The sequence below is a fragment of the Sinohyriopsis cumingii genome, chromosome 1 (genome assembly GCF_028554795.1).
Source record: "Sinohyriopsis cumingii isolate HCF-2022 chromosome 1, ASM2855479v2, whole genome shotgun sequence".
Classification (NCBI taxonomy): domain Eukaryota; kingdom Metazoa; phylum Mollusca; class Bivalvia; order Unionida; family Unionidae; genus Sinohyriopsis; species Sinohyriopsis cumingii.
Window position 1 is genome coordinate 82328690 of NC_142961.1, and position 20035 is coordinate 82348724.

A 20035-nucleotide genomic window follows, 5' to 3' on the forward strand; every position below is an offset into this window, starting at 1 on the left:
ATTTGTGTCTGCAAATTTGAGATATAAAAACATGTCTATCAAACTTGTTTGAGAATTCAAGATAAAATATAAACCATCAAACTTGTCTGAGAATTTGGAATAAAAACATCTATCAAACTTGTCTAAGAATTTGATACAGAAACATATACCATTGAACTTGTCTCAGAATTTGACGTTATAAAGTATTCCATTGAACTTGTCTGAGAATTTGATGACATAAACCAATATTTCAAGTCTGAATTCAGATTAGACATATGGACTCCAGAGTTGTAACAAGCAACAGTTGACTGACAGATGCACAACAGACAGCAGACTATGCAAAACAGATGGAGGGCCATATCACAAGCTCACCTTAACTCTTACATTGGTATCAATGACTACACATAGGTAGATATATAGGGTGAAATAAGAATTCTTACACTGGCATCAATGAATACACATAGGTAGTTGGCACAGAGAGAAATAAGAACTCTTACACTGGTATCAATGAATACACATAGGTAGCTGGTATAGAGTGAAATAAGAACTCTTACATTGGTATCAATGAATACATGTAGGTAGTTGGTACAGAGTGAAATAAGAACTCTTACATTGGTATCAATGAATACACACAGGTAGTTGGTACAGAGTGAAAAAAGAACTCTTACATTGGTATCAATGAATACACATAGGTAGTTGGTACAGAGTGAAAAAAGAACTCTTACATTGGTATCAATGAATACACATAAGTGGTTGGTACAGAGTGAAATAAGAACTCTTACATTGGTATCAATGAATACACATAGGTAGTTGGTATAGAGTGAAATAAGAACTCTTACATTGGTATCAATGAATACATATAGGTAGTTGGTATAGAGTGAAATAAGAACTCTTACATTGGTATCAATGAATACACACAGGTAGTTGGTACAGAGTGAAATAAGAACTCCTACATTGGTATCAATGGCTACACATAGGTAGTTGGCAGAGAGGATGAAGAACTCACTGATTTTATTCTCTTATTGAGAGAACAGCTTGAGAAATAAATTCTGACAAGAATGGACTCAAAGTCCACACATTATGGGGGAATTTTAGTTATTATAACACTGATTGGACAAATTTAATTATAATAACACTGATTGGACCATTTTAAATATAATAACACTGACTGGACAATATAACATGTTAAACTGGGGAATATGCTTAGTGACTCAAAGAGGTCCAATCCCTGCTTGATATAATGCATGATCATGACTTTGAAAAAACAGCTGACTTTCTAACTAGAGAAAGAAATATAGGAGGCACATTCTGACCTCAATAAAAGGTACATTTTTGTACGTTCATTCGCCTAACCAGGTTAGGGACTATGTCATGGCTTACACATAGTCTATACAATTAGCATTCCAAAAACAAAATCACTGAACAATTCTTTTTGCTTAGCAAAGCAAATTTTAACGTAATGAGATCTGAAGGGACTTTAATAAAGTTCCAATGCTTAAATAGTCTTGAAAACATGAGGGATACTTTAGTGAAAACTAAACTGGGACATTTCTAACTACGACAGTTAAAAACATGAGGGATACTTTAGTGAAAACTAAACTGGGACATTTCTAACTACGACGGTTGAAAACATGAGGGATACTTTAGTGAAAACTAAACTGGAACAATTCTCTAACTATGACAATTGAAAAATAAATGTTCCTTCAAGATTAAGATCTGTTGCATCAATGCTCTGGATTACAAAATTAGAAAATAGTTCTCATACAAAAACCTGAATTTATGCTGTAACAAAGTGAAAAATTAAAAAGCAAAGTGGAACCAGGTAAGATCAGAAATTAATGAAAACATTCAAAATTCACTTACACACAACAAAAATAGACTTTAAATAAGGAGTGTTCAATACATGCCTTGTATGAAAAGAAACAAACAGCACAAGAGTATTTTGCACTCTCCTTCTCTCACTCAATTTACACTTTATGACCTTGTTCAATCACTAAAAATATTCCAAGTTAATATGTGACAATAATAACAATTTCACAACTTAAAACAAACAAAAAAATTTGCTCTCTCAATGGGGTCTACTCTTGAACTAGAATTTGCATGAAACACACTGTACATGACTAGATGGGAACTTTAAGAGGACAAAGTAAATACCGGTGTACTAGACTTTGAAAGGGATTTTGACCCTATTCCCTATGAACTGTTATTATCTCACTATGGAATTGCATACAAAACTCAATGCTGGATGGACTTTTTATGTTTCAAGATCAATGTGTGGTGGTAAATGGTCCTGAATCTGGCTGGTTTAAATTAGCTTCTGGAGTACCTCAAGAAACAGTACATGGACTATTTCTTTTCTCCTTGCACATCAATGCTACCATGACTGGAAGTGATTAAAAATTTCACCTCAACAGATGACTGTGTATGCAATAGATCAATCTAAACTCAGCTAAATACCAAGATTATACAAAATGACATTAATATACCAGAGAGTGGGCATGAAAATGGGGCATGTGATTTTAGCCAACAAAATGCAACATAATGCAAATGACAAGAAATCACACAAATCTTCATCAGAAGGTACTTTAAAAAAAATCTAAATCAAAATAAAAAAGGTAGGAGTCAGAATTACTGGTGATCTGAAATGGAACCTTTAAATTAAAAAAGGATGCACCAAAGCAAATTGAACATTAGGCCTAATTAGAAGTAACTTATCATTTTGCCCAAAAATAAGTGAAAGAATTATCTTTTAAATGAGTGTTCAATTAACCTATTTTTGAATAAGAACACCAGTTCCCACGTTTTATAGGATGAAACTGAAAAATTCCAAAAGTGAGCCACCTGGAGTTTTGCATTCAATTAAGATGTAAACTGGAAAACAGATCAATTTATTTGTTTTACAACAGATTTAAGAAACAAAGCAAAAATAACCTGCTATAATTTGATCAAAACCCAAAAGAACCAGTAAAAAAAGAGTATAATTTACCTGATACCCTATGAATTGTTGTTGTTGTTGTAGTGTTTAACGCCATTTTTCAGCACACGATAGGCTATACATGGCGGCCAGTATTAATGGTGGAGGAAGAACCCTGAAAAACCCAGGGAAGAACCACCGACCCACGAGAAGCTACTGGCAGGCTTTCCCACGTACCCATGCTAGCCGAGCCTTGGAGATACCCTATGAATGAACTGATTGATACAATAATTATTTTTTTTAAACAAAAAAAACAGAGAATGAATTTCTTTACCACAAATATTAACTACAAATGCTGAATCTTTTGAAAACCAAACTGATACCTTTTTGACATAAGTATGGTTACAGTTTTTCTAAACTAAATCATTTGCAAAAAAAATACATTGCACAATGCATCAATGGCATTAGCACAAAACTGATCAAGATCTGTAAAATACAGCATTGTGCATGACTCACGTTCTGTGGTGTTGATCTACTTGGTCAGGACTTGCGTTATGTGGTACTGATCTACTTAAAGGTGAATATCTATTCAGCTCAGGACTTACATCCTGTGGTAGTGATCTACTTAAAGGAAAACTATCTACTTGGCTCAGGACTTACATCCTGTGGTGTCGATCTACTTAAAGGAGAAATATCTACTCGACTCAGTACTGAAGAAAGTTCCTGCTGCATACTGACAAGACAGTCTCGGAGATCAGTGTTCTCCACCATGAGCTCCCGCTGTTTATCCTCATAACTGTGAATAATGCTACGGTACAGCTCCTCCTGGCGACTGAAAAGAAAAAAGACATGTTTTGCTTTTAGTTTAATCAGACCATCATCTTGTCAGCCTCAGGAAGATAGACAAATTAGCAAAAATCTGTCTATAAGTCAACATATGTCATATAATGGTTGTGTATTCAAAATCTGAATCAACCATGGACCAAACTTATTACAGGCTATGTGTAAATCATCAACTAATTGTACCTTAAGTGCTGAGTTCGCCAAACTGTTGGCCAGCATGATTTAAAAAAAAAATGAAGTTAATTTTGATTACAAAACATACATAATTCAACTACTGATATTTAAACTTTTCTGTCCAACTACTGATTCTCATTTGAAATTGGTATTCAAAAATATAGCTATTAATAGTAATTGATATCTCAAAATTAATGGCTAAAATTTTGCTGTAATTATAATTGTTATTTTTCTTGCTAATTTCTTTTTTCTATACACAGTCAAACCCGGTTATCTTGATTACATCGGGAGTGTAAAAAAATCATCAATATAACCAGGTTCTGAGATATCATGGTTTAGTTGACAAATATATGGCAGAAAAATGCCTATGCATCTGAAGCACAAAACTTTAGGAGTTTTTTTTCTATAAAAAAAAGGCATTTCTAATGCACAATGAAAGTAATAATTCGGTCATACCAAGTTGCAGAAAGAAAAACAAAATGGAGGTCTTTTAAATGAGATTAAGTAACAAGTCACATTTTAACAACACTTAAGTTACTGTACAAATGTCAGTGGTTTAAAGTTCTTTTTATTTCCCTGTGAATAGCCTCATCCCTTTGGTAACCTCAGCAAGGCAATTGTTTTCCCATGCTGACCAAAATCTAGGCAAATTTAAGTACATGTACATGTAGGACTGTAGTTTGTTTTGTTTTTTTTAATGTATTTTCAATTGTTAGTGTAGACTTTAATAACAAAATGTACCGGACCAAAACTGTGAATGAAAATCAATCGCTTTTGTTGATTACCAGAGGCCCTTGGTACCGTTTTTTACCAAAAAAATTTGCCTCCGTTCTGAAAAAGAAGATGAGGCTACTGGTATTCATGTACCAACAAAATGTAAAGTGTGTTTAAAGTCTTTAAAGTTAACCGCCTCAACATCAAATTCTGTAAGAGGCCAACTTTTTCTATTCATACAGTTGTAGTCTCATATCCCTCCCTACTTTGATCAGTGACTGCCAGAAACAACACAGTGCCAGAAGAAGTGTCAGCATACCACTCTGATGGATTGCAAGGCTTTGATATTGAATTCGGGATAAAATAATACAAAAGAGAGCAATCCGCCTTCTGTTTCACAGATGTTACTCTTATGAGTCACTTTCTGCTTTATTCCATTTGCGCTGAAGAATCTGTAATTATGGCACAGCGATGGACATCTTCATTTGTGCTTTATTTAGCCTTGTTCCAGACTAATTTATAACATCTTTTTGGTGGGTGGGGTGGGGGTACCAGCTGGGTTGGGAATTTGCCAGTTTCTTTTTTTAGATGCTTGTAAGTCACGTGATCTAGTCATGCTGAATTTCAAGTCTTACACTCACTCCAAGCATGGAAATACTTTAACTATTTACTTTGAACTCTGAAAGAAAGTTGTTAATTGTGTATGGATTAAGTTGGTGACTAACCGTGATGATATTGGAATGTGATTACACTCTAGTTTGTTCCAAAAAGCATCGTGAATTTTATCCTATCCATATTTCTGTCAAATTTTCATGTTAGCGTCATTAAATTTGGCTAAAAGTAACTAATTCGTTTTAAATATTTAGTGTAACATGAATTAGGTATTTTTATCTACATTTAGTGATGCTGGCCTGATAATTTACCGAGTTACAGATCGGTAAAATTCGTGATGTAGTGTGGACTGAACTATATTGTTGTGGTGTTGACATGTGATGCTGTGTATTATGAATGCAGTTCCGGTAAAGATCAGAAACACATTCATTCAATTTCCCTACTCTAAAATACTGTTTGCAATATAAAAATTCAACACTATGCAAGTGATAAACCATGCATTGATGAGATTCTTTGATTAGCATCTGTACCGGTAAAATTTCTTTGAGACAGATATTAAAAGTTGCATTTCATCAAATTAAGAGGGTCCACATTTTACTTTGGACCGAAATGCATGCCTGACATAATGGGGTTATCAACTTACCAGGGATCTAGATAAGTGTGGAAAAATTAGCATAACAATGAAGGATTTTTTTGGGACTGGACCAAAACACTTGATATACATGGGTTCTTGAGATAACCGAGGTCAAGATAAGTGGATTTGACTGTAGTGAACAACGATTGGAGTGAACAACGATTGAAACATCTGATAAAGAGCCAATCATTTGTATGGCATGCTCACTTGTTCCCTTCATTTGTTTTCCAAGTGCTTCTTTTGCCACTTCGGCCTGGCATACTGCCTACCATGTCAATGCCTGAAAATTAATAAACGCTATTATTAGTTGAGATAAAAAAATATGATGAAATGTGCTGGGTTGAGAACACTAAAATCTTTTTAGGTAAAATATTAAAAACATAATTATCACTGATATAATGCATCATTTGGGATATGATATAATCTGAACACTCGAGGTAGAATAATCTGAATGCAATATCAGAAAATGTTGCTGTATTAGTTTTGCCTACACTGGAGTCCTTAAAATCATGCACTAAATCAACCCATGTCTGAAACAAAACAATTTTTTAGTATTCAAGCTTTTAATTTTGTTATCCTATTTTAACACTTAACATGTTTACACTTTTACTGCTCTAAACATTACTCCTTTGCCAGCACTTAATACATTCATGCTTGTACTGCACACTCAACTCATACTTTCACTTCTCAAACCACTCTCTTGATACACTGATATTTTTACTGCTCACTACGTAACTCTTGTTAACACTTAAATCATACTTTTACTGCTCACATCATTCTTTTGTTGACACTTAATACAGTCATACATTTACTGCTCACATCACTCTTTTGTTAACACTTAATACAGTCATATATTTACTGCTCACATCACTCTTTTGTTAACACTTAATACAGTCATACTTTTACTGCTCACATCATTCTTTTAACATTTAATAATCATACTTTTACTGCTCACATCACTCTTTTGTTAACATTTAATAATCATATTTTTACTGCTGACTACATAACTCTTGTTAACACTTAAATCATATTTTTACTGCTCACATTACTCTTTTGTTAACACTTAATACAGTCATACTTTTACTGCTCACGTCACTCTTTTGTTAACACTTAATACAGTCATACTTTTACTGCTCACATCATTCTTTTAACATTTAATAATCATACTTTTACTGCTCACATCACTCTTTTGTTAACATTTAATAATCATATTTTTACTGCTCACATCACTCTTTTGTTAACACTTAATACAGTCATACTTTTACTGCTCACATTACTCTTTTGTTAACACTTAATACAGTCATACTTTTACTGCTCACATTACTCTTTTGTTAACACTTAATACAGTCATACTTTTACTGCTCACATTACTCTTTTGTTAACACTTAATACAGTCATACTTTTACTGCTCACATTACTCTTTTGTTAACACTTAATACAGTCATACTTTTACTGCTCACATCACTCTTTTGTTAACACTTAATAGTCATACTTTTACTGCTCACATTACTTTTTTGTTAACACTTAATACAGTCATACTTTTACTGCTCACATCACTCTTTTGTTAACACTTAATACAGTCATACTTTTACTGCTCACTACATCACTTGCATGTTAATCCACAATCTTTTTTTAACTTGTTATTGATGTACCTATGGACCCCATTTTCAAAATATGGCTACAGAAATTAAAAAAATAAATGTCCATTAATGTTAAATTCCATTATGCCAATGTCCTATAATCGTGGCCATATAATATTCAGACATTTTTTTAATGGTCAGATCTTTTGCTCTTCATATTCATGAGAAATAAAGGAGAAATATATGGAAATATTAGTATTACTGACAGAAAACTGCTTGGTCTGTGTCTGCTGAAATGGGGATGAAGCATGTAAACTTTATACTGACAGAAAACTGCTTGGTCTGTGTCTGCTGAAATGGGGATGAAGCATGTAAACTTTATACTGACAGAAAACTGCTTGGTCTGTGTCTGCTGAAATGGGGATGAAGCATGTAAACTTTATACAACATAAAACTGCTTAGCCTCATATCTAATGACATTGGGATCAAGGACATAAAAAAATCAAATGGATGTCTACTGACAGGCAGATGAAGCATATAAAATTTATATAACATAAAATTGATTTGCCTCATGTCTGATCATGTGGGGATCAAGCAAATAAATGTATACTGACATAAAATTGATTAGCCTCATGTCTGATGGTGTGGGGATCAAGCAAATAAATGTATACTGACATAAATCTGCTTAGTCTCATGTCTGATGATGTGGGGATCAAGCAAATAAATTGATATTGACATAAAATTGATTAGCCTCATGTCTGATGATGTGGGGATCAAGCAAATAAATTTATGCTGACAGAAAACTGCTTAGTCTCATGATGTGGGGATCAAGCTAATCAATGTTATGCTAACATAAAACTGCTAAGTCTCATGTCTGATGATGTGGGGATCAAGCAAATAAACTTTATACTGACATAAAGCTGCTTAGTCTCATTCTGATGATGTGGGGATCAAGCAAATAAATTTATACTGACATAAAATTGCTTAGTCTCATTTTTGATGATGTGAGGATCAAGCAAATAAATTTATACTGATATAAAACTGCTTAGTCTCATGTCTGATGATGTGGGGATCAAGCAAATAAATTTATACTGACATAAAACTGCTTAGTCTCATGTCTGATGATGTGGGGATCAAGCAAATAAATGTATACTGACATAAAACTGCTTAGTCTCATGTCTGATGATGTGGGGATCAAGCAAATAAATGTATACTGACATAAAACTGCTTAGTCTCATGTCTGATGATGTGGGGATCAAGCAAATAAATTTATACTGACATAAAATTGCTTAGTCTCATGTCTGAAGATGTGGGGATCAAGCAAATAAATTTATACTGACATAAAATTGCTTAGCCTCATGTCTGATGATGTGGGGATCAAGCAAATAAATTTATACTGATATAAAACTGCTTAGTCTCATGTCTGATGATGTGGGGATCAAGCAAATAAATTTATACTGACATAAAACTGCTTAGCCTCATGTCTGATGATGTGGGGATCAAGCAAATAAATTTATACTGACATAAAACTGCTTAGCCTCATGTTTGATGCTGTGGGGATCAAGCAAATAAATTTATACTGATATAAAACTGCTTAGGCTCCTGTCTGATGATGTGGAGATTAAGCAAATAAATTTATACTGACATAAAATTGCTTAGCCTCATGTCTGATGATGTGGGGATCAAGCAAATAAACTTCATACTGACATAAAACTGCTTAGTCTCATGTCTAATGACATGCAGACGAAGGACAAAATACAATTAAAGGATGAAAAGGAAACCATGCAATTATAATAACTCGCTAGTGTCTAAATTGAATTTATTTAACAAATGCTGAGAACCTGATGTTCCTTTACTCTTTACTGTGCATGCACACCTTTGATTCCTGGTCCTTTACTGCACAATCACACTTTTCAATGCTTTGGATAAAAAAATTGATACATAATACTACAAAAATTGATACCTAATACTACAAAAATAAAGTTTTAACATCTTTAACTATCACTTAAATGGCTTAAAAAATGAAACTGAAAAGTAAATACAAGTAAATGTAGTGTTAAATCACACAATTAAAACTGCACAGTTCAATGTAACAGTATGTCTACCATTTGTATACATGAGGTTAAATTCTGTCCAACCTCTGTGAATGATCATTTGGATATATCTTTGGAAAAACATATTTTCATATGGTTACATACTTATTTAATGTCATCAACAGGTCGTTATCATTTATAATTTGTTGAAATGAATAAAACACGACAGTCCAAATACCACAATGAGTTAATGAAGCAGTGCAGTTTGAAAAGCGTTATTATTGTTACATGTATTTGACAAAATCAAGACTGATTTCATGCTCTTTTGGGTTTCATTTATCCCAGCATTTCAGAGATTGGCTAAAACTTGTTTCTCAATCAGTAGAATTTTCTGATTATTAGTGTCCAAAAAACATTTCAAGTTAGATTCTGCTTTTACAATGAGATGATTTAGAGAGCTGATAGATTATCAGAATTAAGAATATGACAACCTTGTTTAAGAGATGCTGCCAGGATTTTATCTAATGGATAGTTCCAACCTGTCAATCACATTGGGCACATTGACCAATCAAAAACAGGCACTGCTTTCACTGCATAGTTACATGTTGCTATCTGCCATATTTGCTCACAAACATAAAACCATGCTTGATTCCTTTTTTATTACATTGATGAAGAATAAAGATTCTGTAGAAAATTACTGAAAATTTATCAAAAATGGTTTGCCATTGTGCTTCAGGAACATGCAGATTACCGTTATTGTGTACAAATAAAAAAAAAAAATACCAAACCAAACACCAACATGGAACAATGTGTTGGCATTAATACATTATTTATAATTATATTTCATATATAAATAGGCATATCTGTTTTTAAATAATGATATTATTTGTTGTGCTTGTGAAAATGCTGAATACAATTTTATGCTAATTGCACACTTACGTTTGAATTGTATTTCATATTTGAGTCATGATATTACATGCAGTAAAGAAAATGTGTGCATTCGAGTTATTAATTTTTTTTTGTTATCTTGTTTTTTTCAAAAAATTAAACTGCAATATTGGAATCCTGCATCATGCTTCAATAGTGCTGATTTTATTAAAATTTTCAAAAAATTTCTATTAGTAGTAACTGATGCCAACCTGACAAAACAACACTCTATACTTTAAATTCTGGATTGTTCCAATTATTTCAAAATTATAAATTAAATTATTTTGAATTTTTTTAAAATTGTGGAAGGTTTTTTAACAAACGATTTAACTTTATGAAGAGGTGAAGCTGTAATAAAATAATTTGTTCATCTTCATTAGGCTTGAGGCTATAAATAACAGCAAGCTATGTCCTGCCATTTATTTAAATATTTGTTGTGCTGACTTGAATTAAACTTATCTCTTGCAAATTATCTGCAAAATGTTGTAACATCAATGAAGTAAGATGAAACAAGTCACACTAATTAGTGAACAAAGGTAAAAGCAGATGCAAATATATCCCCTGTCAACGTGCCTGTAGTGCTTGTTTCAATGAGCTATTATTATTTCCTTCTTTTTAAGAGATCTGATACCAAAAAAAAAAACTGTTACAAGACCTCTATCAGTGATGCAAACTTATCTTGCAAAAAGCACTTTGAGGGTTAACAGTTACAAAAATTTGTATACTGTGCTGAGTACATTTTTAAAACTACAATTGAAAACTAAATTGTTGGAGTTCTTGTGCATTTCTGCTCTCCATGTGTGTGTGAATCCAAACAAATTTTGCACGATTTGAACAACTTGTGCCCCCTGGCAGCATTATCTCTTGTTTGGCATAGAAAATTCAGAAAAGGATAAAACTATGCTAAACTAACATTTTTCACTGATAAGGATGTACAGTCAAGCTAAATTTATTTTCACTGATAAGGAATGTAGAATCAAGCTAAATTTATTTGATATAGGTCTTTTAATATCTTATTCAGAAAATAACTATGATCATTCTACATGAATATAACAAGAGATCTAAGTGGAACTGAGATCATTCATCTGACTCATATTTTCCTTACGAAGTTTAGAAATTCTAATTGCCATCTGCAAGAACACATGGCCAAGATATCATACGGTCTCTGATTTCTTTTTAGTAATGGAAGCCATATTTGACAGTGGAATGGGATCATCTGTATATCTGAAAACCATTTCAGCTAGAACACTTTTCTGTCAATTTTGGTAACATTCTCTTAGGAGTGTGTGTGTGTGTGTTTGAGAAGTCTTTTCCAGTTTTTTCTATGTAATGATGTCCATATTTGATGCTGGAGGATGAGCATCATCTGTACAGCTCTGAAAGCCCACAAAGACATGACATCTGTACAGCTCTTAAAGCCCACAAAGACAAGACATCTGTACAGCTCTGAAAGCCCACAAAGACAAGATACTGTTTTTGTGAAATTGTACAATTTTACGTCTAACATGGCTGATGAGAAGGACTTTCTTGTTTGTTTCACAGAGAAAATAAGCTCTATTATTTTATATTTAACACTCAGGAAACATTGAAATTAAACTTCAGGAACATGTCTCAAAAATCACGAAATTCCAGTGTTCCAGGTTTGTTTTCACAGAGGCTGTACAAGAAGGGAACTTTAAAAAATGGGGAATGTTGACAGGCACAGTCCCTTTCTTGAAGAAAAAAAAACATGCTAATACTTTGCAACCAAAGGACATACTTTTGGCCACAAGAGTTAGGATGTCATCCTTTTGGACATAAAGAACAAACTCATGATTATACATACATTGACAATTAAATAAATGTAAAAATACATGGAATCTGGTAACAGGTGCTTCAGAATTTACAGTGATATATTCAAAAGTAACATTTGTCAAACTTGGTGACAGGCTCTTAAGTAGTTACAGTATATTTTCAAAAGTGAATTTTGTCAAATCTTGCGAGAGGTTCTTCAGAATTTACAGTAATATATTCAAAACTGACTTTTATCATTTCCAATAAAGAACTATTGTTTATCTGATTTTTGTTGTGTTGTTTTCTTCCAATCAAGATCTACTGTTTTGCATATGTGTGACTGCCACATACAGATTGTATGTGTCACTGCCATGTATAGACTGTATATATGTCACTGCCATGTATACATCGTATATGTACAACTGCCACATATAGGCTGCATTCACTGTCTTTAGCTATGCATTATTAACAAAAGGAAGTGAAGATGACCAAGTGGAGCTAGCAGTGTGTCAAAAGGTGCACATCTGAAGGGCAAGCTGTATACTCTAAAAGTTACACCCATCAATTATACAGCAAAATAAAGAGAATTACAAGTTATATTAGCAATACCCAAGATACGTAAGGTCTTACTGAAATAACCAGGATACCAGTCAGGAAAACCTGGGAAATTCTTTTTCATTCAAAACCAAACCCCATGCAACATTTAAAATAGTAGAGTGGAACCTTAAATTGCAGTTGATGTTTTTGAACACTATCTTTTAATCAAAGGAGAAATTTAATTTGCATTCACTTTCTATCTTTACTAGTAAGTATGAATTTTTGAGTCATAAAAATATGGAAAGAATATATTAAGGTTGCCAACAATACATTTCCTGTGAGAAATTCAAGGATTTTGAGGGAGTACTAAGTGTTGGAGAAGAAAATGGAACAGATGAAAAATAAATGAAGGTATTGATGGAATGAAAAGATGGCAAGCTATCATCTGTGAAAAGCAGCAAGCTATCATCCCCAACCCTAGTTCCCTCCATGGAAATAACATGTATCAAATACAATCATTAACAAATGAACAACCAATGATCAACTTCATCTCTGGATTTTATGTGCTAATGACCTACTTTTCCTTTCAGATCTAACGTCATGGAAGTAGTGACCTACTTTTCTCTTCAGATTTGATGTGTTGGAACCACTAACCTACTTTCCTCTCTGGATTTTTATCAATCAGAAGCTGGTGAAGCCTCTCTGTCAGTTTGTTGTTCTCCCGGAGTTTTTTCTTCTGCTCATGTTTGTATTGTAAATCCCTGTCCTTGATTGTTGACTGTAGTCTCTTACACTGTAAAATAATGATAGATAAGTAAGGTTAAGTATTGGTCATAGACTGTTTTTCTTCATTAGCCAACCACAGTAAAGACGTAAATATTTGTCACACAATGCTTCTTTTCATTAGTCAACCACAGTAAAATATTAGACTATTGATGATACTCGGAAACAAGTACCTAATGGAACTCCATGTCTTACTTGCATCTGTGCAATCAAGTATCTGCATCCCACCACCATTTTGGACTCTAAAGAATTTAATCAACCCTTGAATAATCTTAAGGACACTAATTAACTACAATGGGGACTCGAGTGCAAGTGTACACAAAACAGCAGGCATCTTCAACCATTACTTTATGAACATAAGAAAATAATTATGTCAGAGAGAACACTTTTTAATCACAAAAAGTCCTAACTCGTCCTCCTTTTGAATTTTCTATAGTTAATGTCAGTTAACATGATGTATCCTGTACCCTTATGATGCTAAATGTTAAAAAATCTGCCAGGCATTATATTTGCCCAATAGCTATAAAAATCCACTTAGGCTGAATGAAATAGGCCAAATAACCCATAAAATCCATTAAGTATGTTGAAATAGGCCTAATAGGCTTCAAAATATACTTAGGCTTGATGAAACAGGCCCAACAGCCCTAAAAATTCACTTTGGCTTGATGAAATAGGCACAACAGCTGTAAAATCCAATTGGCTCAATGAAACTGGCTCAATAGCCCTAACAATCTACTTAGGCTTGATGAAATAGGCCAAACAGCTCTAAAGATCCACTTAGGCATAATGAAATTGGCCAAACAGCCCTAAACTCCACTAGGCTTAATAAAATAGACCCAACAGCCCTAAAAATCCACTAGGTTTGATAAATAGACCCAATAACCCTATAAATGCTTGATGAAAGAGACCCAATAGCCCATAAAATTCATTTAGGTTTGTTTGAAAAAGGCACAATAGCCCATAAAATATATTTTGGCTTGGTGAAATAAGCCCAATAGCCCTAAAAAATCCACTTAGGCTTGATGAAATAGGCCCAATAGCCCTAAAACTTGAAGCACCTGTGATATCTAGGTCTTTAGCTTGCCTGATTAACAAAAACAGCCTTTCTAGTGTTTTGCTAGATAAACTGAAACAAACAAAAGTAACCCCAATAGACTAAAAAAGGCTCTAAACTGGTCACACTGAGCTATGGACCTATTTCTATTCTCCCTACTTCAACAGAAATCTTTAAGAAATTGACTGCTAACTGAGTGTATTTCAAAACATTCACTGATTGTTGAGGAAATGTATGATTATTTCAAAATATTCTCACTCTTTCACAAAGAACAATCAAGTTTTCGCAAGAGTCATTCATGCCAAACAGCTTTAACAAAACTCATATATTGTTGGCTTCAGAAAATCAACAAGTGAATCCAATATGCATACCATTTCTAGACTTTAGGAAGGTTTGGTTTGGTGTTTTACTGTACAATAGAAGTAGGTTATTTAGTGCCAAGGCATCTAAGGTAGCTGGCCCAATCATAGGATTCAAAAGATACAAATTTGGTCATGAGTCTGTCACATTACCCTGTAATCCATTAGTCACCACTTACAATATGTGTAAGGGTGTATCTGGCCCATTCTACATCCCTAAACACACAAGGCAACCAATCCCAAAAGTGTGAGCAAACATGTTGCACAATGAATTGTCTTAGCTTCATGATAATTCATCCAAGTTTAAGCAAAAGTGATTAAGGAGTTTAGGAAATATAAGCAAATGATAAAACTTTAACAAGAACCATAATACTAATTTTCTGATGGTGACCATGACTCTATGGTCAAAGGGGCAATCTCACGCAACATAGAATGATTTGTCTTAGCTTTATAATGACTTAGTCCAAGCAAGATAAAATCCATATGAGGACTGAAGAAATATAAGCAAATGAAAAAACTTAAAACAAAATCATAACATAATTTTTTTTTATTTAACCTAAGTTGGAAAGGCCAGGTCTGTATGCTGCAAAATAAAATGTTGTAGTATCATAATGAATCATCCCAGGTATCAGCAAAATGATCAAGGGCTTTAGGAAATATATGCAAATGGAAATCTTTAACCAAACCTTAGTGTAAATTTTCTCTGACTGACCATGATCTCAGGGTCAACCCAGCTCATTGCAGAATGAATTGTTGTGGGTGTCATAATGAATCAGGGAAAGTATGAATGAAATCCATTGAAGAGTTTAGGAAATATACGGAAGTGACAAACCTTAACCTAAACCTTCACAAAATCTTGCTGATGCTTCCACCAGCAGCAGAAAAGTGATATGTGTCACTTCCAACTAAATCTTAAACTGTTTAACATATTAACCCCTAGCGACGAGTTAACATGGCAGGAGGTAGTAGCCTACTGCCGAGCTCTGTAGCTTCATGGTCATGCATGATACACTAAAGTGGGTGCTATTATAGAAAGGTAGACAGATGTAGCTCTACAATGATACCAAATAGTCTGGATTTCTAGCTGCAACACCATAATACAGAGGAAAAACCTAAATTTTTGGAATAGATTTTTTTCCTATCCAAAACTGGCCCGTGGTCGGGATCCGTTTTTGTGTCTGGATTTTAGACTTTTTGGTCTCAGATCTAAGGCAAACTGGTATGAACTGCAAACAGACAGATGAACCTTTGCAAAAAATAGGATAAGATGGGCATTTGGAATAAAGAGTGGTCTCAATACAAAAATAATGGGTCCGTTTAGCAAAAACACAAAAAAAAAGAACTCCAACTTTTACCCTTCTGCTCATGTGCAAGCAAATAGCCAATGAAAAACAATGTTTTAAACACAACTAGGCAGCATGTTATTGAAAGATCACCTGGGATTTTGTGATTTCAGATGCATTTAGAAATAGCTTTCAAAATGTGTTTCCTACTTCAATTTCATGCGAAAATGACAAAAACCTCCTGGGGTTAATGTGTTAAATGCATTGTAAGATATATTATAATGGTTATTATGTATATGGGTTGAAGGAAATATTGTAATTATCATAAAAAGTGCAAATGTATTTTAAGAAATATTCTAATGATCATAGTTATTGCAAATGTATCATAAAGTACACTGTAATGGTCAGAAAATACTTTCATATTTTCATCAATAATGAAGTTCATTTAATATTGCATAAAATTAATGGTAATATCATGAATAAAAATAATACAATTTCTACATCAATGTCAACTTAAATTACCTTAGTTTACTCAATGATAATCTGTAAAAAGTACTCAAGACTACAGGAAAAATCAAATACTTTCCCACTGGTTTAGAAACTGCACAAAAATTTTCAATCAAGTTTGTATCAAATACTGTGCAAATTTTGATCATTAAACAAAATGGGCTGTTAAAGTTTCAGTTCTACAGAGACTGAAAGGTGGTTAAACAAAATGGGCCATTAGAGTTATACTTCTAAGGAGAATGACAATTCATTTAACAAAATGGGCCATTAGAGTTATACTTCTAAGGAGAATGACAATTCATTTAACAAAATGGGCCATTAGAGTTATACTTCTAAGGAGAATGACAATTCATTTAACAAAATGGGCCATTAGAGTTATACTTCTAAGAAGAATGACAATTCATTTAACAAAATGGGTCATTAGAGTTATACTTCTACAGAGACTGAAAATTCATTCAACAAAATGGGCCATTAAAGTTTCAGTTTTACTGAGACTGACAGGTGACGAAACAAAATAGGCCATTAGAGTTTTACTCCTATGGAGACTGACAGTTGATTAAACAAAATGGGCCATTCAAGTTTTACTTCGAAGGAGAATGACAATTCATTAAACAAAATGGACCATTAGAGTTATACTCCTATAGAGACTGACAGGTGATGAAACAAAATGGGCTGTTAGAGTTTTACTTCTACAGAGACTGAAAATTCATTAAACAAAATGGGCCATTAGAGTTTTACTCCTATAAAGACTGACAGGTGATGAAACAAAATGGGCCATTAGAGTTTTACTTCTACAGAGACTGAAAATTCATTAAACAAAATGGGCCATTAGAGTTATACTTCTACAGAGACTAAAAATTCATTAAACAAAATGGGCCATTAAAATTTCAGTTCTACAGAGACTGACAGGTGATGAAACAAAATAGGCCATTAGAGTTTTACTCCAATGGAGACTGACAGGTGATGAAACAAAATGGGCCATTAGAGTTTTACTCCTATGGAGACTGACAGTTGATTAAACAAAATGGGTCAATAGAGTTTTACTTCGAAGGAGAATGACAATTCATTAAACAAAATGGGCCATTAGAGTTTTACTTCTACAGAGTCTGACAGTTGATTAAACAAAAAAGGTCGTTAGAGTTTTACTTCTACAGAGACTGATAATATACCTCCTCTCTCTCCGATTTTAGCTTGTCAGTGAGGATTTTGTTTTTATTGGCCACCTGCCGATGTTTTTCCTTCTCCTGTGCCACCTCTCCCTCCAACTTATCTTTCTCCTGTTGCATCCGATTGATGGTGTTTTGGGTCAGCCTCAGGTCACTTGACACACGATGGCACCTGATAAACCAAAATTTAAAGTACTTTTCCATTCCAAGCATGGTACAAGGCTTATCATGAACATGATGTCACATCAGTGACCCATGCAATGGCATATTCCACAATCCCATCTGACTTGCAAGACACCAGATATCCATCACGATCACTATAAAGTTATATGAACAGTGTTATATCGATCTATGTTAGATCACTGAAAAAATTAATGGTTTGTTTCAACTGAAACTGGTATCTTTTAAATTAAGTAAATGATGGGACATGCGCTGATAAAACGAAAAACAACACATTGATAAAAAGAAAAAACAAAGTTATCAAAACTGTTGATAAAATAAAAATGAAAGTTATCAGAACTGTTATTATTTCATATGTAGTATAAAACACCCCATCTATCTCAAGTCACTATCATATAACTTCATGTAAGGGTCATGTCACTTCCACAGCATATCTCCCATAAGGGTCACCTCTCTTCCACAGCCATATCTTACATAAGGTCTCATCTCTTCCACAGCCACATCTCACATAAGGGTCACCTCTCTTCCACAACCATATCTTACATAAGGGTCACCTTTCTTTCACAGCCATATCTCACATAAGGTCTCCTCTCTTCCACAGCCACATCTCACATAAGGGTCAACTCTCTTCCACAACCATATCTTACATAAGGGTCACCTTTCTTTCACAGCCATATCTTACATAAGGTCTCCTCTCTTCCACAGCCACACCTAACATAAGGGTCACCTCTTCCACAACCGTATCTCACATATGGGTCACCTCTCTTCCACAGCCTTATCTCACATAAGGGTCACCTCTCTTCCACAGCCATATATTGTATACAAACAACCTACCACTTCACCATCAATTTCTCTATGTATTGTTTATTATTTCCACTTGTACCATCTCTCCATAACATAGATGGATAATATGCAAGGTTGCAATGTTTGTTAATATAAGATTGGCTCGCTGTAATTTAGTAAGATTGGCTTATAGTGATTTAGTACATCACATGATAAATTTCTAATGTCCAACTGGCTGACTAGAGATCTATTTTGAGACAGTATGCATTTTCCCTTGATAACAAAATGTTATAATTAACTGCATGAATTGTATCTGTCCCAGTGAGCACTACTAATATGCTCTGACATTTATTTATATGATTTCACATACTGTCATGTGATGTACCTAATCCATTGCTGCCAACTTCTTTTGGGACTGTTCTCCTATAGTATATTCACCCGACCCCCAATATAGCCCACCAAGAAACACTATAAAGAACAGTTCCCTTGGAAGAATAGTGCATGAACCCCCTTAACACCCTATCAAACAACACTAAAGCAAACAGTTCCCTCAAGAAAAAAATAGAATAATGGCACTTGCTCTGCATCTCTGAGATCCAACATTTAGTCTTCAGCACCATAATGAAAAATACTGTTTGGAATATAATGTTCGCACAGCATAATGTACTGCACCAAGATCAGTTTTTAAGGATATACTTTTCTGAGTGCTTTTTGTGTACAAAGTAAAGTGAAAAAGGTAATGGTCACTTGCTGTTTGCATAGCTTATATTAACAATATTTCTGCAGAATGAAGTCTCAACTACTCTGCCTAGGTCTGCTCCAAAAAGTGATAAGTAGATGAACATGACTTTCTGTTGTGTGAGGACATTAGTCCTCAAAATAAATGCATATAACAAGTTTCATGACTGTAAAATTGTCAGTGAAATAAAATTACATATAAAAAGTCAGCCTCATATCAATCACCTGGATTACAGCAGACAATTTCATTTAATGGGATTAAGTACTATTTAAGAATACATCCTATCTTCAATCTTTTTATCATGCCGATTTTACCTATTTTACTAAATCCTTATTAAAAAATTTCTAAAGAAAATGGTATAGCTAATATGTAAAATCTCCTGCTCATAAGTGAAGTCATCAAAGGTCTTGATGATATAACCCACTTTTTGAGCTTTATGGAAACTGGATGAGGGATACAAT

General features: G+C 33.8%; 1 protein-coding gene across 2 annotated transcripts in view; it reads right to left on the reverse strand.

The window, feature by feature from the left end:
- Positions 1-20035, reverse strand: part of LOC149807239 (afadin- and alpha-actinin-binding protein-like) — an 82390-nt gene that overhangs the window by 34837 nt on the left and 27518 nt on the right. For both annotated transcript variants that reach the window (XM_089935933.1, XM_089936013.1), the window contains exons 4-7: positions 17876-18044; positions 13375-13513; positions 6078-6150; positions 3554-3725 (exon numbers count right to left, since the gene is read on the reverse strand). In XM_089935933.1, coding sequence (XP_089792059.1) covers positions 3554-3725; positions 6078-6150; positions 13375-13513; positions 17876-18044 — 553 coding nt within the window. The remainder of the gene's footprint in view (positions 1-3553; positions 3726-6077; positions 6151-13374; positions 13514-17875; positions 18045-20035) is intronic.